This window comes from Chiloscyllium punctatum, chromosome 23, assembly GCF_047496795.1.
Source record: "Chiloscyllium punctatum isolate Juve2018m chromosome 23, sChiPun1.3, whole genome shotgun sequence".
Lineage (NCBI taxonomy): Eukaryota > Metazoa > Chordata > Chondrichthyes > Orectolobiformes > Hemiscylliidae > Chiloscyllium > Chiloscyllium punctatum.
In genome coordinates, this window is record NC_092761.1 from 91,384,356 (window position 1) to 91,409,123 (window position 24,768).

The 24,768-nt window shown below is 40.0% G+C and overlaps 1 protein-coding gene across 2 annotated transcripts in view; it reads left to right on the forward strand.

The window, feature by feature from the left end:
- Positions 1-24,768, forward strand: part of cbl (Cbl proto-oncogene, E3 ubiquitin protein ligase) — a 228,816-nt gene that overhangs the window by 117,726 nt on the left and 86,322 nt on the right. For both annotated transcript variants that reach the window (XM_072593489.1, XM_072593490.1), the window contains exon 4: positions 11,184-11,340. In XM_072593489.1, coding sequence (XP_072449590.1) covers positions 11,184-11,340 — 157 coding nt within the window. The remainder of the gene's footprint in view (positions 1-11,183; positions 11,341-24,768) is intronic.

Genomic DNA, 24,768 nt, shown 5'->3' on the forward strand with positions numbered 1-24,768 from the left:
TGCTAATCTTTCTTTAGCAGTCCTGGCCTTAATTTGGAGTCCTTCATTCGAAACAGAATCTCATAGTGGCAAACAATGACTATATTTGTTTATGAATCTGTAATTGTGAAGGGATGCCAAACAAAGAAATATTAAAAGTTTAATCAGTGGTGTTCTCTCTGGAATATAAAGATCTGTTTAGTATTTTAACTTTTTGAGTGAGGTTATTTTGCATGTATTTACTATTTTGTAACTGCAAATCTCATTTGACAAAATAATTCCCATTCATATGAAGTAAAAGACCTTAAGTTTCCAATGTTGTGTTGAGACCTGTTCATTAGATGGTTGCATGTAGTGGAGTGATAATTATATTCCTGCAAATTTTGGAAAACTTCAGAGTAGCAATTTAGTCACAGAAGGAAATATTGATTTGGTTTATATGTTCAAAGGATGTGGACATTGCTGGCCAGGCTAGCATTTATTACCCATTCATACTTGCTTTGGAAAGGGATAATATATGACTTGGAGGGGAACTTGCATGTTGTATGGATCTGCTACTCTTGCCTTCCAAATGGTAGAGGCTTGGTGAGTTACTCCAGTGTATCTTATACATAGCACACACTGCTGCCACTGTGTTAGAAATGGAGTGAAGATTTAAAGTGGTTTATAGAACAGCAGACAAGGATGTTGCTCTCTCCTGAATATTTCAATCTTTTTGAACATTGTTGGATCTGCGCTAGTCCAGACAATTAGAGAATATTCCATTCCATTCTTGACTTGTGCATCGTAGATTGTGAACAGTTACTTGCTGCAGAATTCCTTGTCTCTAATCTCTCTTGTAGCCACAATACTTTTATGGTTAGTCGGTCCACTTCAGCTTTTGATTGTTGGTAACCCCCAGGATGGTAGATGCTACCTGACTTTAGTCAGAGCCAAATATAGTATAGTATACAACTACAAAGGCTGTATTCAGTTCAGAGAAGGTTAATAATTTGGTAATATAGAATTTGTGTGTTGGCCAAAAGGACACATTTTGTTGTAGCGTTTCACCTTGCACTCATTAGGACAATTTGCAAGATTCAAAGAGGCAACCAGCATTTATACTGCATGAGAGGGAAGTGCTGGATGGTTAATAAGTGGACTCTGATAGGGGCACTACCATGGAGAATACACCAATTTTTAAAACTTTAAACCAGGCAGAATTGATTCTGATGAGCCATGAATGGCTGTTACCTATTTTGCTGAGTTGAAACAAGTGTAGTGAATGTACATGTTCTTTGTGTCTGCAAAGAACAGGACCTGTGCATTAATATACGTATCCAACCACGATAGGATGGTGAACAGACAAGATTTTGGATGTTGGCTGTAATGAAAAGCTAAGAAAGTTCAACTTGTTTTTTATTTATGGAGGTGTGAAACACAAATGTGATCTAAATTTTGTAACATAAAGTTAGCTAAAAGCAGACATGAAGTTGAAACATTTCTCTTGAACTCCTCAAGACTGAAATGTAAGAAAACCAACCATAGAAGGGAAATGATAAGTTATATGGCCTGAGAAAAGGATGATGATTGGACAATCATGGCATAGAGATGCAGCTGAAATTGTTAACTGTTTTAGTTAACTGATTTCATTCCAAACCAGGCAAGTCAATTGTGATTGATTGGAGTGTTGCCAAGGCAATACTCCTGGGATTGGCTGTTTCCAGAGCACTTTCCTTAATGAAAGAAAATGTCATCAAGGAGCCCTAGCAAAACTAGAATCAATGGGTATCGGGGACAAACTCTCCAGTGGTTGGAAACGCACCTTGCATGTGGAAAAATGGTTAATGGTTGTTGGAGGTCAGTCATCTCAGCTTCAGGATATCTCTGTAGGAGTTCCTTATGATAGTGCACTCGGCCCAACCATCTTCAGCTGCTTCATCAATGACTTTCCCTGCATCATAAGGTCAGAATTGGGGATGTTCACCAATGATTGCACAATTTGCAGTGACTCAGTTGTTGAAGCAGTCAATATTCAAATGCAAAAAGATGTGGACAATATCCAGGCTTGAACTGGCAAGTAACATTTGTACCACGTAAATGCCAGGCTATGTCCATCGCCAATAAGAGACAATGTAACCATTGCCCTTTAACAGCCAATCACTGAATCCATACTATCAACATCCTGGCAGTTATCATTGATCAGAAATTCAATTGGACTTGCCACATAAACATGGTGGCAACAAGAACAAGAAAGACGCTAGATATATTGTGGGAAATAACTAGCCACCTGACTCCCCGAAGCCTGTTCAACATCTACAAGGCACAACTCAGGAGTGTTATGGAATACTCCCCACCTGCCTGGATGGGGACAGCTCCAACAATATTCATGATGCTTGACACCATGCAGACAATTCAGTTGATTGGCACTACATCCAAAAGCATCCACTTCCTCCTCCACTAACGCTTAGTAGCAAGAGATGCACTACAGGAATTCACTAAACATCCTCAGGCAGCACCTTCCAAACCCATAACCACTCCAATCTTGAGGAACAAGGGCAGCAGAACCATGGGAATACCACCATCTTCAAATTCTTCTCCAAGCTACTCACCATCCTGATTAGGAAATCTATCCCTGTTCCTTCATTGCTGCTAGGTCAAAATCTTGCAATTCCCTCCCCAATGGCAGGTGGACTTCACCATGCAGGAAGGCATCTCAACCCCACCTTGTAAAGGGGCAACTGGTGATGGGCAATTATTGCTGGCCAGCCAGCTAAGCCCACATCCCACAAATTAATTTTTAAAAAAATTGTTTGCTAACAATGATAAATAGTTGCTTGGTAGTACAGAACTCAAAATAGCTGTACTGCTGAAAAGAGATATCAAATGAGTTAGAAGCCAAATTTATTCACACTAATTCTCTATCCTATCTATCTGCGACTCTACTTTCAAGGAGCTATGAACCTACACTCCAAGGTCTCTTTGTTCAGCAACACTCCCGATGACCTTACCATTAAGTGTATAGGTGCTAGTCTGATTTGCCTTTCCAAAATGCAGCACCTCACATTTATCTAAATTAAACTCCATCTGCCACTCCTCAGCCCATTGGCCCACCTGATCAAGATCCCATTATACTCTGAGGTAACCTTTTCTTTGTCCATTACACCTCCAATTTTGGTTTCATCTGCAAACTTACTAACTATACCTCCTATATTTGCATCCAAATCAATTATATAAATGACGAAAAGTAGTGGACCCAGCACCGATCCTTGTGGCACTCCACTGGTTACAGGCCTCCAGTCTGAAAAACAATCCTCCACCATCCCCCTCTGTCTTTTACCTTTGAGCCAGTTCTGTATCCAAATGGCGAGTTTTCCCTGTAATCCATGAGATCTAACCTTGCTAACTAGTCTCCCATGGGCAACCTTGTCGAATGCCTTACGGAAGTCCATATAGATCACATCTACTGCTCTGCCCTCATCAATCCTCTTTATTACTTCCTCAAAAAACTCAATCAAGTTTGTGAGATATGAATTCCCATACACAAAGCCATGTTGACTATCCCTAATCAGTCCTTGCCTTTACGAATTAGTGTAAATCCTGTCCCTCCAATAATTTGCCCACCACCGATGTCAGGCTCACCAGTCTATAGTTCCCAAGTTTGTCCTTAGCACCTCTCTTAAATAATGGTACAATGATAGCCAATCTCCAGTCTTTCGGCACCTCACCTGTTACTATCGATGATACAAATATCTCAGCAAGGGGCCCAGCAATCACTTCTCTAACTTCCCACAGAGTTCTCGGGTACACCTGATCAGGTCCTGGGGATTTATACACTTTTATGTGTTTCAAGACATCCAGCACTTCCTCCTCTGTAATATGGACATTTTTCAAGATGTTGCCATATATTTCCCTACATTCTATATCTTCCATGCCCTTCTCCACAGTAAATACTGATACTGTACCAGTATTTTGCATCTCCCCCATCTCCTGTGGCTTCATACAAAGATTACCGTGCTTACGTTTGAGGGGATTTGTCCATGGGGCAATTGGTAACTAGGTGGGCCTAGCAGAATTGTAGATTTGCTTCCTTGTCAATATGCAAGGTAGCCTTGGCTCCTTTGATTGTCCCAAGACATTTTTGAAAGTTTCCGGGCATCTAGTTAGCACTTTGCTCTGGCAGCCAATTTCTATTTGGAACATGTGAGAACAATGTGGGTGAATCTTTCTCAACCAATATCATCCCGTCAAGCTGGGGCCTGAGCCTTTTAGTACAATCAATGGTAACTGAACCAACTGTTTCTCATGAGACTGGAACCAGAGTTGTACCCTTAATCTGTAAAGGCACCCTAGTATTGGGTCTCCGTCCACGTGAGGTCTTGTGCAAACTAAAGGTCGGAATCTAGAGCAAATTTTGTTAGAGACTGGTTCTGCAATCAGTGAAACGGCTGCACTGGTATTGATCTCCAGAGGAACTGGAGGTCAAAAGACAAAGAAAACAAAAAATGAGTGTCAGACATCCTGTTCACTCCGAACCCATTTAACCAGATGGTTATTTTGATCTGTTCTGATTTGGATGTTGCTCAGCAATTGAACTGTTCCATACCAGTTTTAGGGTGGACTTTCCAGGGTATGCACTCTTCTGGATACTGGCCTATGAGTTCTCTGACTCGATGTAGGTCTTGTGACACTCTTTTGTTGCCTCAAGTTTGCATACTGGCACCACCAACAATGCTTTACCAGCCTTGAAGAAAATTTTAACCGTTTGCCCAATTCTTGGCTTTGTTTTGGGGTTTTGCTTTGAGGATGTATCCTGAGTGAGGTGATGCAATTGTGTTTACTCAAGTGATGTTTCCCAAGTTCATTTGAACTGGCAAGGGCGTCCATGTACATCTGAATACTCAGCAACTCCTATGCTCCACCTGCTCCGTTTTCCAATGATGAAGCTAGTTGGAAGTTCAGTGGGATTCAGCTAGTACGCACTTGTGAATAGTTACATCATTAATCCTACCATGTTACTATTGAAATAACTCCACAGAGCCCAGTATCCTGTCACTAAGTCACCCTTTATTTACACAGGGAGAGTTCTAGACATTGATTCAGCTTTCTCAGAGCCGGTTCTGAGTGAACAGGATGTCTGACACTCCTGTTTTTTTTTCTTTTTTTGAAGTTCCTGATGTGAGGAGACAGTGAATCTCTTGTTTGTTTATTTATCCTTTGTCTATCAAAACGTGCAGTGGCTCAGTTTTAAAAAAAAGACACCATTGTGTAAGAGCACTATTCAATATTTCCACCAGGAAAAACACCCATGTTGTCAGTGAACCAGTAACAAGCAAAGCCTGATAACGTTAAATTCGGGGTTGGAAACCTGCAGGCTTGCTCGTTATAGGATTGAACCCATGACCTTGATGTCATTAGCACCAAGGTCTTACTATCTGACCTAACTCACCAGTATGATATTGTTACGAGGAGGACTGCGGCTATTGGAGATCAGAGTTGAAAGGTGTGGCGCTGGAAAGGCACATCAGGTCAGCCAGCATCAGAGGAGCAGGAGAATCAATATTTCAGGCATAAGCCCTTTATCAATAATGTTGGAGGGAATGGGGGGAGAGAGGAGAAGGGGAGTGAGGGATAAATAGGAGGGTGGGGTAGGGTTGTGGGGAAGTAGCTGGGAAGGTGATAGGTGGATATGGGGAGGTGATGATGATAGGTTGGAGGGGAGGGTGGTGCAGAAAGATGGGAAGGAAGATGGACTGGAAAGCTGTTCTTCTCTGTCAGCCAGGGCTCCACGATTGGGCTGTTAATCTGGTCCAGTCAGAGAATTAGTATTCAATGAAGTCCACCTGCCTGACCTTGTTCCAATCACTACACAGTCAGTGATAACCCAGGATGTTGGTGGTGAGGGATCCAGTGATATAAGAGTTAAAATTTCCTCTTGTTTTAGATGGTCACTGCTTGGCAATTATGGGGCACAAATATTACTTGCCACTTATCAGTCCAAGTCTGGGTACTGTGAGGTCTTGATGCGTTGTTAAGATCGGACAAGTGGAAAGTGTTCACAAAAGATTTACAAGGATTTTGCCAGGGTTGGAAAGTTTGAGCTATAGGGAAAGGCTGAATAGGCTGGGGCTGTTTTTTTTTAGATTAGATTACATTACAGTGTGGAAATCTGGAGCATCAGAGATTGAGGGGCGACCTTACAGAAGTTTACTAAATAATTAAGGGTGTGGATAGGGTAAATAGACAAGGTTCAAGTATGGGGACGGCAAACACGAGGGGACACAACTTTAAAGTGAGGGGAGATAGGTATAAGACAGATGTCAGAGGTAGTTTCTTTACTCAGAGAGTAATAAGGGTATGGAATGCTTTGCCTGCATCAGTAGTAGATTCGCCAAGTTTAAGTGCATTTAAGTCGTCATTGGACAGACATATGGACGTACATGGAATAGTGTAGGGGGGATGGGCTTCAGATTAGTATGACAGGGCGGCGCAGCATCGAGGGCCGAAGGCTGAATGTTCTATGTTCTATGTCTTTTCCCTGGTGTGGGGGAGTCTGGAACTAGAGGTCATAGGTTTAAGGTGAGAGGGGAAAGATGTAAAAGGGACCTAAGGGGCAACTTTTTCACACAGAGCGTGCATGGAATGAGCTGTCAGAGGAAGTGGTATTGACTAGTACAATTACAACATTTAAAAGGCATCTGGATGGGTACATGAATAGGAAGGGTTTTAGAGGGATGTGGGCCAAGTGCTGCTAAATGGGATTGGGGTAGGATATTTGGTCAACATGGACAAGTTGGACTGAAGGATCTGTTTCCGTGCTGTGCATCTCTATGACTCTAATTGAGCTCCTAGACTGAAACTTAGCTTGAAAAATCATGTTTTGTGTTTCATTGAACAATGTAGTCTCTCCCTGAAACTTAAGCAATTAATATTGCAGTTTGTTTTAACAAGAAAACAAAACCTTATTTACCTTAAAAAGGTATAGTGTAATAAACCATGCTATTTACTAATAGAACACATTGATCGATTTTTAAACACAGTAATAGTATAATCCTATTAATCCCAAATCACTCCTTTACAAATTCTGAAAAAAATTGACATCCCTTTGTTGAGGCCTTCCCTGTTTTCCTTTATTTTTCTCATTTTTGTTTAGGAATTGGACTTTGAACTTTGAACAGCAGCTAGCCTGGAAAGATAATTTCAGGTTAATTATTGTTCTAAGAGCACTACGGATATTTCGTCACCTGGACATGTTGTACTGAAGGACTGGCAGCCCGTTTGATGTTGCATTGATCAATTGAGGGGAGGCTGTTGCTGGTCAGCCAACTACAAATACGTTGAAAAAGTAACACCATTGATTTAATCCTAACTAGAGTTTTGGGGCAGAAGGCTGTGTACTCAGATGCTGTGTTGGAGTTTTATTCTCTCTCATTTTATATTCAGTTAAAGAATTATTGAATGTTCTGAGAAAAGAATTCCAGTTTGTAAGAAATAAGTGAGTCTTTCTTGGAGCCTGCTGGAACCTGTTCGCATTGACGTGACTTTGGAATTGAAGCAAGATACAATTACATATCACTGTAATTCAATACATTGTTCAAGGATTCTTTAGAGACTTGGTACTCATTGTTGAAATGGTTATTGAACTGGCAATTACATCTCTTCTTTTCTTTTCAATTTATTCCTTAACTTTGTGTGTGTGTGTGTGTGATACGTGCCTATTTGTGTGAATGCGGGTAACAATCAAAGAAGATTTAGACATTATTAGATTACCTTGTTTACTTTTGCTCTGTTAAAATTACAGCATTAATACATTAATTTTTGTTTAATTTAGAACCTTGGTTAACCTGTTATTTTTAAAGTCCACTTAGGAACAAGTTGACAACTTTAAGGCATTGAATATTTAAATTTCACTATGTTGCAAATCCAGTGATAGCAGAGCTGATTTAGCTTAGCTTGCTGTCCTTATGTCATAACATGCTGGACAGTACCCAGAAGCACCTCTTGTACTATACTTGCACCAGAGGAAACCATCTTTTCCTAACACCTGATTAAGTTAGAGGTAATTCCTAGACTGGAAATGCTGATAGTTTCTTTCCAGAGTTGGCATATCCCTGAGCTTAATTATACTGCACTTCAAGTAATCCCTTCAGGTTTTATCCCAGTTCGAGATAATCTGGTTTTACTAACTGTTCCCTTCCTCATAGTGCTACTAGATACATCCATCCCCATCCAACTACTTTACAGAACTGCCTAAGATGAAGTAAAATTCAAAAAATGTATTTCCCTCTCTGGCGGTGTTTCCCCAATGGGTGAAAAAGCTATAAGTATAGAAGTTTCTAACAAAATGGTTTACCTTGTTAAATTATAGACCATTCTAAAATAAACAAAAATCCAATAATGCCGCCAAGGTAGCATGCTCAAATTTTTAAAAAGAAATTACCACAGCTACAGAAATATTTAGAGTTAATAATTAACTTCTGACACACAGAAAACTCATTTCATCAACCTAAACTTAAAACAATTAACAATGAAAATATATACACAAACACAGATAGGGACAAGACTGCTTTAGCATTTGATGAGTCTCACATGGTGTGGTATATTGAAGAATCATCAAACATCCCCACTTCTGACATCGTAATGGAGGGGTGGTCCTTGATGAAGCAACTGAAAATGGTTGGATCTCCTGCAGTGATGTGTTAAGTGTGACTCCAAGCCCTTGACTTCAATTTTGCAAAGGTTTCTTGATGTTGTGTTTGATCAAATATTGACTTGAGGTTAAAGGCAGTCACTCTCTCCTCTTCTGTGGAGTTCATCACTTTTGACCAAGGTTGTACTGAGGTCATGGGCTCTGTGGTTCAGGCAGAGGCCAGCCTGAGCATCAGTGAGCAGAATGTTCCTTTTATAGCTACTAATTAATAGTACTGTCAATGACCCTTTCTATTGCCTTGCTCATTTGCAAAGTAGACAGTTAATGGACCAGGTTAGATTTGTCCTGTGTTTTGTACACAGGACATTCCTCAGTAATTTTTCAGTTTGTTGGGTAGGTACCAAAGTTGTAGCTGGACTGGAATAGCTTCTAGGAGAAAGTGAGGACTGCAGATGCTGGAGATCAGAGCTGAAAATGTGTTGCTGGAAAAGCGCAGCAGGTCAGGCAGCATCCAAGGAGCAGGAGAATCGATGTTTCAGGCATGAGCCCTTCTTCAGGAATAGCTTACCTACTTAAGCTCGAGTCTTCTGTAGTATTGCCAGAATGCTGTCAGGGTCCAAAGTCTTTGTAGATCTGATATCATGTGGAATGAATTGAATTTGTTGAAGACTGACATCTGTGGTGCTGGGCACCTGAGGAGAAGGTCAAAATGCTTGGCAGTTTTGGATGGAGATGGATACAACTGCTTCAGACTTGTCTTTTGCACTGATGTGCTGGGCTCCCCTTTATTGAGTATGGGGATATTTTGGAATCTGCAGCTCCTGGTTTTATTATAGTTGTCCATTGCCATTCACAACTGGTGAGGTGGGACTGCAAGGTTTAGGTTGTGGGATCACTTGGCTCTGTCCGAATCTTGTTGCTTCAACTCTTTGGCATGTAGATGGTCCTGTAAAGGTTATTCACCAAGTGGGTGCATCATTTTTATATATCCCTGGTGCTGTCTCTGGCATGTATTCATTGAATTAGTGTTGATGATTTGATTTGATGGTAATGATAGAATGGAAGATGTGCCATGAGGTTTAAGATTGTGGTTGAATCCCTTTTTGCCACTGCTGCCGATGATCTGTAGCACCTTTTATAGATGGCTAGTTTTGAGTTGCTAAATTTGAAATGCATTCAAAGTCTGTCCCATTTACTGTGATGGTACTCCAGTGAGACACAATGTGATGGCCGTTTTCCTCAATATGAAGATGGGATTTAACCTGTGACTATGCAGTGGTCACTCCTGCCAATACTGTATTGAGTGGATACATCTGCGAGGTGTAGGTTTTTCAGAGCAAGATCAATTAGATTTTTGTCTTTCACCTGTCCTCTGCTACAAGTGCTTTGGTTCCTTGACTTGGTTGTATTTAGAATTTTTTTCTTTGTGTTAGCTACACAGAGTGGCAGCAAGCTTTTTGACTATAGAGAGCATCAGAATTGACTCAGATTCTGATGCCTGATGTCCAGGTTTTTTTTAGCAGTCATCATTGGATATCACTTAAAACTGGAAATTAACATCGACTTTTGGAACCTTACAGTCAGCTTAGAATGTTACAATTTTACCCATCAAAGATAAGTTAAATCAATAGTAAATGAGAGTTGAATGCAGAATTTCTGTATTGGTACTTGTACTTCACCACAAGGGTGGATGTGAACTTTTCTATAAATGTATTTAGTTTAAGTGTTGGAGCTGCAGAAGACTGCAGCAAATTAGCAAGATACAGAGTTACTTTCAGTGGTCGTTAATTTCCTTGCACAACAAGTATACATTTGATGCATACATTTACAGAGAATCAGTTTGTGTAGGTCAGATAATTCCTCAAAGAACAGAAAGAAAATCCAAGAAAATCTAACTCTACAATGCACAGGTATGCTTGTGCAGCATGATTTAATTGTCCACTTAGCAACTGGTGATAGTTGTACATTGTGGGACAAGTTGATGGGTGGAACATTTACTTCTCATGGGTTTCTTCCCTTTTCTATCTTCACTTTTCAGTTTCAAGAATTTTCATGGCATAATTGTCAGTAGAAAGTAAACACTGAAGAAGTGATGTGTCAGCAATATCAGTGGTCTGCTGAGGATGGGGTAATTTATACAATGCGGATGTGAACTATGTGGCTGCTGTCAGCTGCATATATAAAAATGATGCACCCACTTGGTGAATAAACTTTACAAAGTACTATAGATAGCATTCCTGAAGAAGGGTTTATGCCCAAAACGTCAATTCTCCTGTTCCTTTGCTGCTGCCTGACCTGCTGCGCTTTTCCACCAACACATTTTTAAACTCTGATCTCCAGCGTCTGCAGTCCTCACTTTCTCAAAGTACTATAGATACCATTTTATAATGACCTAAATAACAGGTGGAACGGACTGATGGGTGTGTTAGAAGACAGCCAATTGAAATTACCAACATCTTCTAATTGTACTTGTAGTTAATCAGACTGGCATTATGCCAAAGTAAAATGTGCAGCATTCCAAACTGCTTCATTGTTATTTTTATGATGACTGACCTGCCTCTCCTCCTTGTGTTAGGACAATCGTTCACTGGAAGGTTTTTCGACAAGCCTTACATGATGTTCACCCAATCACCTCTGGCCTGGAGGCCATGGCCTTGAAATCTACTATCGATCTAACATGCAATGACTTCATCTCTGTCTTTGAATTTGACATTTTCACTCGACTTTTTCAGGTAAGTACTGTATATCCGCATATGAAAAGACTAATAAACTGATGGTCTTGAGAACAATTGCAAAGTTGCATTTAGCCCTGCCTTTTGTTTGGGCCAGCAACAGAAAGTTTCTGCTCCTGAATGTTATCCTTCCACCTTTGTAGAAAATATTTTTGCATCTGTTAAGGTTAAGATCTGATTTATGATGTGCTCACCTTTTGTGTTCAGACATGAACAGTTGGCTGGCATAGGAGAACTATACCTCAGCTAGTGTTTACAATTTGCCAAGGTCATATGGGATGGAGAGTGTAGTGTTTATGGAAATTGGATGGAAAATGGAGAACATAGGATTGGTATCTTCAGTTAGTTTTGATTCATTTAATTAGGTACTGATTTATTCAAGATCGAAAAAGGAGTTCGAAGAAAGATATTATTAAACTGGGGAGGGTTTAGAAGAGTTTTACCAGGATATTGCTGGGTATGGAAAGTTTGAGTTATAAAGAAAGGCTGGGTCGGCTGGGACATTTTTTTACTGGAGCATAGGAGATTATAAATAGAAGTTTATAAAATAATGAACGGTATAGATAGAGTTAATGGTAGTTATCTTTTCCATAGTTGGGGGATTTCAAGACTAGGGGGCACATTTTTAAGGTGAGACTTTTCTGAAAGAAGATGTAGGGCAAATGTTTTATACAGAGGGTGGATTGCACATGGAATGAACTTCCTGTGGAAGTGGTGACTGCGGGTACATTTAGTGTTTAAAAGACGTTTGGATAGGTGCATAAATGGGAAAGGTTTGGAAGGATATGGGCCAGGAGCAAGCAGGTGGGGCTAGTGTAGTTTAGGATTGTGCTCAACATGGACTGACTGGACTGAAGAGTCTATGACTCTATTACGCAAAGACTTTTACTTCCTTAGGTGATAAACCACTTTTACAAGAATGAAGGAAAGAGCTGGAACTATGAAATATGAAATGCTTTTCCATAAGGCTGTTTATTTCAATTTATCTCTGGGTTCAAATAGTGACGGTTCATTTCCTCTTCAAATGTTTGTTCATGACTAGTGAAAGCTAAGGTCAGTATGTGCTTCTCATCATGAATAGATTTTGTATATCTACAGGCCATGGAGGTATCTGCTATTTAATTATAAATTGCTTTTCTATTATGAACTTGAGCATTGCTACTCCTGTAGCACGTATCGAACAATATGGGAGTACTTAGATAATTGTTCACACTGACCATCTACTCAACATAGATGCAAATCTAACAACATTGCATGTAAAATTCACAGCTTTATTGTGCAGCATTGTTGAAATGCAAGAGCTATTTGGAATTAAGGTGTGACAATCAAGAAAGACTGAACAAGCTGAAGACTTGTCTTCTCAAAAAAGAAGACTAAGGCTGACCTGCTGGAGATCTTTAAAATTTTAAATGCATGTGATAGCATGAATGTAAGTTTGCTTGCTGAGCTGGAGGGTTCATTTTCAGACATTTCGTCGCCATACTAGATGACATCTGTGAGCCTCTGGCGAAGCACTGGTGGTATGGCCTGCTTTTTATTTGTGTTTAGGTTTCTTGGGGTTTCCAAGGAAGCCTAAACACACAAATAACAAGTGGACCATACCACCAGTGAGCGTCTGGTGAAGCACTGATGATGTTACCTAGTCTGGTGACAAAATGTCTGAAAATGAACCCTCCAGCTCAGCCAGCAAACTTACATCCAGAACCTCAACCTGAGCTATAAATCTTCTCAAAACTTGCTAATGTGATAGCATTGCTGAAGAAAAGATGTTCACACTTGTAGAGAGCCTAAAACTAAGTGCCATGACTGTAAGAAAGTCATTAAGATGTCTAATAAGGAAATTTGGGAGAATTATTTTACCCAGAGAATGACATGAACTTAGAACTCCCTACTTCAATGAGTGGTTGAAGTGAATAGGGGAAGATAGAACATAAACAATAGAGCACAATGCAGGCCCTTCAGATAAGTGAAAGGGAGGGAAAGGAGTAGAAAAGTATATTTAGGATTAATTATCTTAAGCCATTATTTTATTTTCATGTGCAGATTCCCCTTGTCTAAACTGGCATTTGCAATATCGTAAAAATATTGTGAAACAATTTTTTTTCTAATCCAGGACTGGCATCATCATCTCCTATAATGCCCCGCCCTGACTCGCATTAGAATTTTAAAAATTATTAAATCCTTTGTTGAATTTTGATATAGTCTTTTGGCTGCTTTCATCGGGGGGCATCTGACCTTAGCAGGGGCAATTTAAAAACCCCATTTGAGTGAATGGTTTTGCAAAAGTTAACTATGTAATTCTGTTTGGAAGGCAAGGATTGTCAGTTCCTTGACAGTACTGGCCATGTTTGTCTCTCTGATAATGACTTGTATCAGTCTTGTAAAAGTTGCAAATATGTTGATCTAGATAACAACTCAAAGAACTGTGGATGTTGTTAATCAGAAACAAAAACAGAAATTGCTGGAAAAGCTGAGCAGGTGTGGCAGCATCTGTGGGGATTGATAAAATGTGGATCTGGAGAAAGCACAGCAGGTCAAGCAGCATCAGAGGAGCAGGAGAGTCGATGTTTCAGGCTGGACCCTTCATTAGGCAGCATCCATGAAGAAAAATTAGAGTTAACGTTTCGGGTCGAAACAGTTTTGAGGAAGGGTCATTGGACCAGTGAAGTTAACTCTAATTTCTCTTTGCAGATGTTTTTCAGCAAATTCTGTTTTTGTTCTTGTAATTGGTCTCAATTTGTTTTTCCATGTTACATGACTACAGCCATCTATTATCCATTTTCCAATCCAATTATGTACTTTTAATATTCACAGCAGTATTGACATGACCCTACAACTACAAAACAGAATCTCATCCTTCCTAAGAGGACTTAAAAAAAATCAGGAGGATTAAACAGAACAGACTTCCAAAATATGAAACCAGATGAGTCCAACATGCCACGCTTCTACGGATTACCAAAAATGCACAAACCTGGGGGGCTCCCCTCAAACCCATAGTCTCCCTACCTGGTACACCAACATACAGACTAGCCAAGGAACTCCACCAAAAACTAAAACACCTAATTAAAGATTCACGCCACTCCATTCACTCAACCCAAGAATTCCTGAACACCATCAAAGACACCAAGATGGAATAATGGTCTCCTTTGACATTACAGCCCTTTTTCACCTCAATTAACATCAACCTGGCCAAAGAAATACTGGCATCACTACTGTGACAACCAGGACCACAAACACCAAGCAGCATCAACCTTCTCACTAAAGACAACATCTTCACGCTAGTGGACCTGTGCCTCACCACCCACTTCACATTCAATAGGAAAACCTACAGACAAATCAACAGAACACCCAGGGGATCATCAATATCAAGCCTCATAGCAGACGTAGTAATGCAGAGACTTGAACAAGCTGCCCTCCCATCTATCCAACCTAAACTTTGGGTCCACTGTGTGGATGACACCTTTGTCATCACAAAACAGACAAATGAGAGGAAACACACAACGCCATCAACAATATCCTGACAGGCATAAAATTTATAAAAGAGGAGGAGAATGACAAAAGACTCCCATCCCTAGACATGACAGGTGAATGTACAGTTAACTGAGAGCTTCAAACCAGCATCCACAGAAAAACAATACACACTCACCAAATACTTAACTTAAGAAGCAATATCATTGCAACACCCACAAATGGAGTTGCATCAAGATGCTATTTCAATAAGCTACATCACACTGCAGCACCCAAGAGCTACAAAAAGCAGAAGCAAAATATCTGTACAACGTTTTCAAGAAAAACTGATGCCCATTAAACACAATCCACTGATTTCTTTGAAACAAACCCAAGCAAGCAGACACAGTGCAATCAAAAACTATAGCCACATTACCTTACATCAAAGACGTATCAGAAATGACTTCCAGACTACTCAGACCTCTTGGCATCATGGTAGCCCACAAACCTTCCAACACACTTAAATAGTGACTAGTGAACCTAAAGGATCCATTAGATACTACCAGCAAAACTAATGTCATTTACAAGATACCATGCAAGAACTGTATAAACAATACATTGGACAAACTAGCAGGAAACTTGTCACCAGGATACATGAACACCAACTAGTCACCAAAAGGCACGACCTGCTATCTCTAGTTTCCATACATACAGACAAAGAAGGACACCACTGTCTGGAACAACACGCACGTCTTAGGGCAGGCAAAACAAAGACAAACACGAGAATTCTTAGAGGCATGGCATTCTAACCAGGACTCCAGCAATAAACACATTGACTTAGATACCATCTACCCTCCCTTTAAAAAAAACAGAAATGGCATCACCACCTTAAGAAACCAAGACCTATAAGTAGAGAGACAGGACATATCACCAGCACTTCACCGAACATTCTCACTGATATCTAGTATGGTGACGAAATGTCTGAAAGCAAATCTTTCAGCTTGGCGAGCTAACTTGCATACTTATCATCAACCTGAGCTACAAATCCTCTTAAAAATTGCTAGTATAGCTGCAAGCCCACTTGCATTTGTCCAGGCTTCTATTTTAGTCCTGCTGTTGTAGGGAGCCACCCACATACATGTGTTTATTTTATTTAGAAAGCAAGGAATCAAATGCAGGTAGTACCGATCATGCAGTAAAAAATCCAAGCGTTACTATTTACATGGCTGGAAAGAAAAGCTGGCAAGGAAAGGATGAAGAAATGGAGCTTAATTTAGTATTGCAAAATACTTAACAGCAGTCTTATATTGTCACGTTTAAATTGTTTATTCAAGTAACTTGTGGAATTGATGTACTAAGGCAAACTTTAACTGTGGAAATCCCTCTCAAACAATTCACAGGAACCTTGATTGTCCAAATGAGCTGGGAGGGCACTATTTCGTTCGGAAATTGATTATTCGATTAATTGATTAAGTGCCTTTCCTCTGGGGCTCGGCGTTTTCCCCATTCAGGAGACTAGACAGCAGCACTCCGAGCGTGAGCTCCACCCCCAACCCTGTCCAACACTGCCACCCCTCCAAACCTGTCCAACCCTGCCCCAACTCCTCCCCTGTCCGCCCCCAACCCTGTCCAACTTGCCCCCCACCCACCCATCCACATGCGTGCACACACTCGCGCACACGCACACACCCACCCATATGCACACCCACACACCCCCACACACACCCCTAGCTACACACACAACTTTTTACCGCAACTTTTTGACAGGTTCCACCTTTGCTCTGTACAGACTATGTTGGAGAGATTATCTGATGAAGAGGGTTTAGGGTACACCCCAGTGTAGAACTCCAGGTGACGTGTGGGTGGAGAGAGAGGTGGGAAGTCAGTCATTTGTTGACAGTGCCTGGACTCCCATCAGTCCAGGAGTGTTCTCGGCAGCGTTTCAGGAAGTGGAGTTCAGTTTTAATCATTGATTGCGTCTTTTGTTTTCAGTGTTGGTAACACAACTTTGATATAATGTTTCTATCGGCACCTCGAGATCTCCTTCGGATAATCTGATATTCGGATAATCGAGGTTCCTCTGTATCAAATAGAACCGTACACTTTTCATCTGAGATAAGTGCTATGGAAAGAAGTTTACAAAACCACTTATGAATCAAATAAGAATGCAAGACTCCTATCTACTGTTCTGAAGAGAAATCACGAGGCAGCACGGTGGCTCAGTGGTTAGCGCTGCTGCCTCACAGTGCCAGGGACCCAGGTTAAATTCCAGCCTCGGGTGACTGTCTGTCTGTGTGGAGTTTGCACGTTCTCCCTGTGTCTGCGTGGGTTTCCTCCGGGTGCTCCGGTTTCCTCCCATAGTCCAAAGATGTTCAGGTAAGGGTGGATTGGTCGTGCTAAATTGCCCATAGTGTTAGGTGCATTAGTCAGGCGTAAATACAGGGTAGGGGAATTGGTCTGCTGGGTGGGTTACTCTTGGGAGGGTCGGTGTGGACTTGTTGGGCCGAAGGGCCTGTTTCCATACTATAGGGAATCTAATCATAATGGACTCAAAACATTAGCTGTTTCTCTATTCACAGGTGCTTTTGGATCTGTTGAGTTTCTCTAGCATTTCATTTTGTTTTTTTTATTCCTTGAACTATCACAGCCAGTATAGAGATTGAAAGCAAAACACATTTCTGGAGTAACTCTTCCAGTGTAGAGAGAAAGGCAGAGTTAACCTTTCGGGGCCAGTAATCATCCTCCAGAACTGAGATTGAACCAGTTGGTGTCAGGATATATATTTTTTAATTGATTTATCAAAAATATCAAAAATTGACTTCTCTAGAAATAATTAATTCTGGCCAAGTGTTCTGCTTCTGCATCTGATGTTTGACTCAAATTGAATGTGCCTTGGCCTTCTGAGCATGAACACGTAAACGCTGCCCTCTATCCCTTTCCCACCCTTAGCATCCCAGACAATAAAAAAATGCTTGAGGAATAGAATTTGTGTAGCGGAAAGACTTTTTCCTATGGTTAAAGTTGCAATTGTCTTTGTTAAGTAAGGATTTCAATTTTTTTTCAAATAGGCTTCCTTGTTTTAGGCAGAGGTCACCTGATATCCCAAGAACCATGCAGTAAAACCTCTTAATTAATGCATATATTTTCATGGGTGAAGTGAAGAAGAGTAGCAAGGGCTGTGTTAATACCTTTCAATCACAAATTGTCATGTCTATCCTTGGTACTTTACACATCCTGTTTTCATACCTCACTTATTTCTGATATCGGTGTTAACAGTTTTTTGTTCTAAAGTGTTTGAAATCATACTATGTAATATTGCTAACAGATAATGTATTTGTACAAAATTTCCTTTATCAAATTTTTAAAATAAGTTTGTTAGTAATATTGCTCTACATTTCAATGAAATAATACAATGTGTAAAAGCTCTATTCACATTCTCTTGAGTTGACACCGTGGGTTTAAAGAGTTTTGCAGTTTGGAAATTTAAGCATACTTCAGTAGTCTTTTGGAGATTTAGAATATTACAAAATAGAATCAGGTAATTCCACTCGTGATGTCTATGCCAGTGCTTTTATCAACAGTAATCACCTGTTGGTAGTCTCTTATTTATTTCCTGTGCCCATTATTATTTTTTGCTTTCAGGTAGTTTGCAATAGAATAATATATTTTAGTTGTTCAGATCATTAAAAGTGCATTAAATTGGTTCCAATGTTTCATCCATGGGAAAGTATGCTTATGTAATGAGAAGCAAAAATCTACTTCTAAACGTGAAACAAGGAGCAGCAGTAGGCCGCTAGTCCCTTTTTAAACTTGCTCCTCCATTCAATATACTCATGGCTGATCCTCTATCTCAATGCCATGTTCCTGCTTTCTCCCCATACCTCTTGATGCCTTTAAAATCTAAACGTCTATTTATCTAATTCTTAAATGTATCCAGTCACTTGGCCTCCACAGTTTTCTGTGGTGGATATTTACACAGGTTCTCTATCCTTTTAAGTGAAGCAATGTTTCTTCATCTCAGTCCAAAATGGACTACCTGAATCCTGAGACTGGTTCTAGATTCCCAAACCAGAAGTCATTCTCAAATCTTTTTGTTTTACCACTGGAAGGTTTTGTTCTCTGATACACTCCATGGAGCGTCGGAGGCTGTGCCACCGTGTGGGCGGCACGGTGGCACAGTGGTTAGCACTGCTGCCTCACAGCGCCAGAGACCCGGGTTCAATTCCCGCCTCAGGCGACTCTCTGTGTGGAGTTTGCACATTCTCCCTGTGTCTGCGTAGGTTTCCTCCGGGTGCTCCGGTTTCCTCCCACAGTCCAAAGATGTGCAGGTCAGGTGAATTGGCCATGCTAAATTGCCCGTAGTGTTAGGTAAGGGGTAGATGTAGATGTGGGGGTATGGGTGGGTTGCGCTTCGGCGGGGCAGTGTGGACTTGTTGGGCCGAAGGGCCTGTTTCCACTCTAAGTAATCTAATCTAATCTAATCTAAAATTTACAAACACTCCATAAGGTCCCACCGCTAACTGACTTCCTTCCTATGTTTTTAAATTTGTTCTCCAATGTGGGCTGAACAACTTCCAATGCTGGTATATCTCTCCTTAAATAAGTGGGCCAAAAATGATACATAGTACTTTAGGTGCCTTCTCACCAATGCTCTCCCAGTTATACTATGAAAGAGCTACTTGTATACTCCACTTCCTTGCCGTATCGGCTAACATTCTGTTTTCATTCCTATGATTTCTTTACTGGGATATGAAATTTTTTGATTCATGTTTGAAGATACCTGTCTTTTGCTATTACCTTGTCCCTGCTCTGCTGAAGCCTCAATATTTGTTATTGCCATTATATGTTATTTTCCCCCATGTACTTGAAGTACTTGAAAGTAGAGTTGCAAGTAGATAGGATAGTGAAAAAGGCATTTGGTATGCTTTTCTTTATTGTTCAGAGCATTGCCGAAAGGAGTTGGGAGGTCATGTTGTGATGTTGTACAGAACATTGGTTAGGCCGTTTTTGGAATATTGCATGCAGTTCTGGTCTCCTTCTTATTGGAAGGCTGTTGTGAAACTTGAAAGGGTTCAGAAAAGATTTACAAGGATGTTGCCAGGGTTGGAGGAATTGAGCTACAGGGAGAGGCTGAACAGGCTGGGGCTGTTTTCCATGGAGCGTCGGAGGCTGGTGGGTGACCTTGTAGAGGTTTGTAAAATCATGAGGGGCATGAATAGGATAAACAGACTAGGTCTTTTCCCTGGGGAAGGGGAGTTCAGAACTAGAGGGCATAGGTTTAGGGTGAGAAGGGAAAGATTTAAAAGGGTCTTAAGGCGCAACTTTTTTATGTACAGGGTGGTGCGTATATAGAATGAGCTGCTAGAGGAAGTGGTGGAGGCTGGTACAATTATAGTATTTAGAAGGCATTTGGATGGGTATATCAATAGGAAGGGTTTAGAGCGATGTGAGCCAAGTGCTAGCAAATGGAACTAGATTAGGTTAGGATATCTGGTTGGCATAGACAAGTTGGACCAAAGGGTCTGTTTCTGTGCTATACATCTCTATGACTGTACTCCTTGCCCTTCTCCTCTTTGCTTTCCCTCATAAACGCTGTTGTTAATGTATCAGTAGCTCGTTTCCTGTTTCATTTGCCCATCATCCCACTGCTCTACTTTGACCCCATTGCTTTAGATTTAAACCCTCATTCTGTACAGCTATCTGCATTTTTGCTTCCTTACCTGCACTGTTTGGTGTTCCAACTTCCTGCTTCTCTGCATTCTCCTACGCCTCATTTTGGATCATCATTAATGACCAAAATTTTGGTTGCCCCATTTCCCTGAATAAAATCCTTCACCTCTCTTTCACTTTGTAGTCCTCATTCTGTTTGCCTTTTTGTTGCAGATTTCATTTCACCCTCCTGTTTCCTGCTTTGAAACAGCAGTTGTTTATGATCCTGCCATTCGTATCTCAACTAACTGCATCTTTTTGTTTTGTATTTTTAAAAATTAACATTCCCTCCCCCTTGCAACACCAATGCGCTTGTCACTTAATCACTCAGATCTATCATAGTCACCCTATCATAGTCTTTTCTTTTTGGTCTTTTTAATATCCTCGCCCCACCAATGGCCTAAAATTATTACATTTCCAAATGAACTTTCTTCTTCTCTTTTCTCATTGTTATGGATCAGATCGGACTTCCTTCAAGCATATCCAGGAGATAGCCTAGATCCTAACTTTTATCTTATTTAAAGGCAAGTATAAGGTGAAGTGTTTCTGATATAATTAAATTGGTCACGCTACTTGACTTTAAGCAAAACAAGCTTTATTCTTATACCCAGCTAAAATGCAAACTAAAGCAGGAAGGATTGGTATAACTTTGACTGTTGGAAACTTAGCGTAATAGATTATTTAATTACTAAACAGCAACTGTTCCTATGTAGTAATATCCCATAAACACACCCTTAGCAAAAGTAAATTTAGTAAAATAGATTGTTTCAAATATGACATTTCTCCAGTCCAAGAGAAAACACTAAGAGAACAATTCTGGCAGTGAAACAACTCCAGCTTTTTCCTGTGGCTGAGAGAGGTGAAGCAGCTTCCACAGTCAATTTCCAAACCCTAACAACTGAAAGCTAAACTAAAACACTGTTCTATGGAACCCTGCCTCTACCCATTCATGCTGTTTCTATTGTTCTAACTTTGTAAGAAAAAACCCCCCAGGGCCTCTTAAGCTGTTTGCTTTATTGGCTTAGAAGATACAACTCAGCACCTATAGCTCAAAAACTCTCTTTAAAAAAAACCCAGGGCAAAATGCATCACCTACAACCATAGTATCGTGTCTCAAATCACTTCAAGAAAGAACCCAAATTATGCTATATGAAATGTCGTCTTATGACTTGGGCTTTTAAATATCTTTTATTGTTACACGGTCATGTAGTGTTTCCCATAAATACAATCCGGAACTGTATAACAGAACAGATTTGCTCTTTGCAGAACATCAAGTGACCAGAAAGTAATAAATCATCCAAGTGCAATAAATTATCTCCTTGTCTTCACACGGAGCTTTGAAATATCAGGCATGACCAGATGCACACAGATTGAGTAACTGCACAGGGTAAATTTAGCAGTGACTACTGTGCAATAATCAAACATCAATATGTTGAAGCGTTCATTAGAGGATTATGTTCCTTTCTACAAAGATTGTTCCCACAGTGATTAAACAAAAGTATTTTGATTCTGAACAACAAAAAAAAATTAAGAAACTCTAGTTTCCCTATAATGGTTTACTTGGTTAGTGAGTTTATCCTGCAAAGCACTTTCAGGTGGCTCAAGTCTTTATAATCTTCAGTAATCAAATTTCAATCTTGTAACCCATTTTTGTTTTGTTATTGAATGGTTTTTATGGCACAGAAAATGGCCGTTTGGCCTGTCATGTCTACACCAGATTTTCAAATAAGCAGCGCACCTAGTGACATTCTTTTGTAATCCTGCACGTTTTTCTCTTTCAAACTAACAACCAGAATGAATTACGTCAAATACTGAAATGAACTTCCATTATGCATGCACAGTGAAAGACAGAATTAATCTGACAATTAAAGTACTAAATTTTAATCAAATTCACATGGGATTTGTGAAGGTATTTGGATTAGTTATCTCTATTTGGAGATCTATTAAGAAGTGCAAATTAGCCACCAATTACAGCAGCCACTTCTGAATGTCACTTTTATCACATAAGATTCACATTTTTGAATATACCTGAATCAAAGTGTAATCCTTGTTGAGAAGAAATCTGCCCTTTTGAAATAGGGAATCCCAGACTCATTTTGACGATTATAGTTAACTTTGTGCTTAGTAAATTGAGTTATAACATTGGCCTTTTTTTATCATTTCTTCCAGTCCCAGATCTGCACACTTGCATAAGTCATTCCTTTTGCCTCACCTCCAGTCTAGACTGTTGTAGCTATGGTCATCTATCATTCCTGTCTGTATAGAAACCAACAGGTTTATAATAAGAGTGATGTAAAACTTTACTTAAGCATTTAAAGTGATTTCCGGATCTATCTTTGGAGCATGAATATGTTCAACTGTCTAAATGGAGCTGCACAGTAAATAAAATTCAGTGTTAGATCGTAACCTGGAGTTTACTCGTGGATGCAATTGAGAATTTAGATCCAAAAACCCCCACATTGTTAGTGCTTATTTTGCTGATGTTGTTATGAGTTAATTGGGTAGAGTGCACTGATGATCATGCCCCACTATTCTGCAAGTTGTGTGTTAATATATAGGATCTCTGTGAGATCACTAGAATGACTGGTTTGCCTGGGTAAAAACAATGACTGCAGATGCTGAAAACCAAATACTGGATTAGTGGTGCTGGAAGAGCACAGCAGTTCAGGCAACATCCAACGAGCAGCGAAATTGACGTTTCGGGCAAAGAAGGGCTTTTGCCCAGAACGTCGATTTCGCTGCTCGTTGGATGCTGCCTGAACTGCTGTGCTCTTCCAGCACCACTAATCCAGTGACTGGTTTGCCTGACTGACTGCTACTCAGGACAAAAGCAATGCACACCAAGTTTTGTCAATAACAGGAAGATAGTGCTCTTGTAACACACAATTTTAACAAGAACAATGAAACAAAAACATTTCTAAACTATTACTATGCAACTTAAACTGTATCCTTTCAAAACCCTCAATTATTCGCTTTCAATCACAATTAAGACAGACAAAAAAACAAATGGTTTAACACACAAACTTTTGGGTAGAAAAAGAATGTAGGTGTGGTTTTAAAAAAGGTTATCAGAAGAACTCCAGACCACAAAGTGAAAAGTTATTTTCTCACAGTCCTTTTCATTTTTGCCATGGTAACACAATTTTATCTATAGGGCTACAGTAATTCCTTACTGGTTACTCAGATGGGCCTACATATTTCTTTGTTTTATAATTCTTTCTTTTAAGTTTTTTGGTCTGTATTTTTCTCACAGAGAGCAAGAGAGATGGATGCTTTCTGTTTGTAGCTCTGGATGTTTCTCTCTCCGTTTCCCTGACACTTACAGGTTCCTAACATCCTGCAGCTCAGTCAATTAGAGGGCTGTTGACTGAATTTTCTTCACTTGAAAGGTTCTCATTGCTGCTCAGTCTCTCAATTTCACTCTGCTGCTTCATAAAGCACAATTGTATTGCACAGCTCAAGAAGAATGCAACAGTTGACTTTTTAAGTTGTACATTTCTCTTGGTATTTCAGTTGTAGCAGTCCAACTTAAATTGTCGCAAAAAAATGTGGTCCTTTATAATATCATGCTACTCCCAAATATGGTGTTAACCTCATTAGAGTACACAGAAATTGAAAATAGATATCAGTGTGATAAAGATGTATAATATATTGTCATTTAGGAATTTGGATTTTAAAGTAGAAGTGAATAGATTTGTGGGCTCATTTCCATGGTGGCAACTTTTTTGAGGTCATAAAATCATGTGGAACAGTGAACTAAAGGTGTAATTTCCTAGACAAATTACCTTAAATTAAATTCCCATCACTATGCACCTGGTGTTAATTGTTTAAGTTCTTAAGGAGAAAGTGAGGACTGCAGATGCTGGAGATCAGAGCTGAAAATGTGTTGCTGGAAAAGCGCAGCAGGTCAGGCAGCATCCAAGGAGCAGGAGAATCTTGGATGCTGCCTGACCTGCTGCGCTTTTCCAGCAACACATTTTCAGTTCTGTTTAAGTTTTTACAAAGCATGTTTTATAATGAACAGACAGTCTGTACGATGCAAATGGGTTCCATTCTAGAGTCTTTTCACAATTCAGCTTGTAAGCAAGTTGTTAACGCTGTGCTTGACAACATAAAATTGAAGGTCATAAGTAAATGAATATTAATACATACCTGAATGGGATTGCATTTGTAAGTATGAGCATTCATAAGTTGGCTATATAGGAAAACCAATCGAGTCAGGAGTCACAGTAGTTTGAAGTTCAGAATTGGGTTTCACTGCAGAAGAATAGT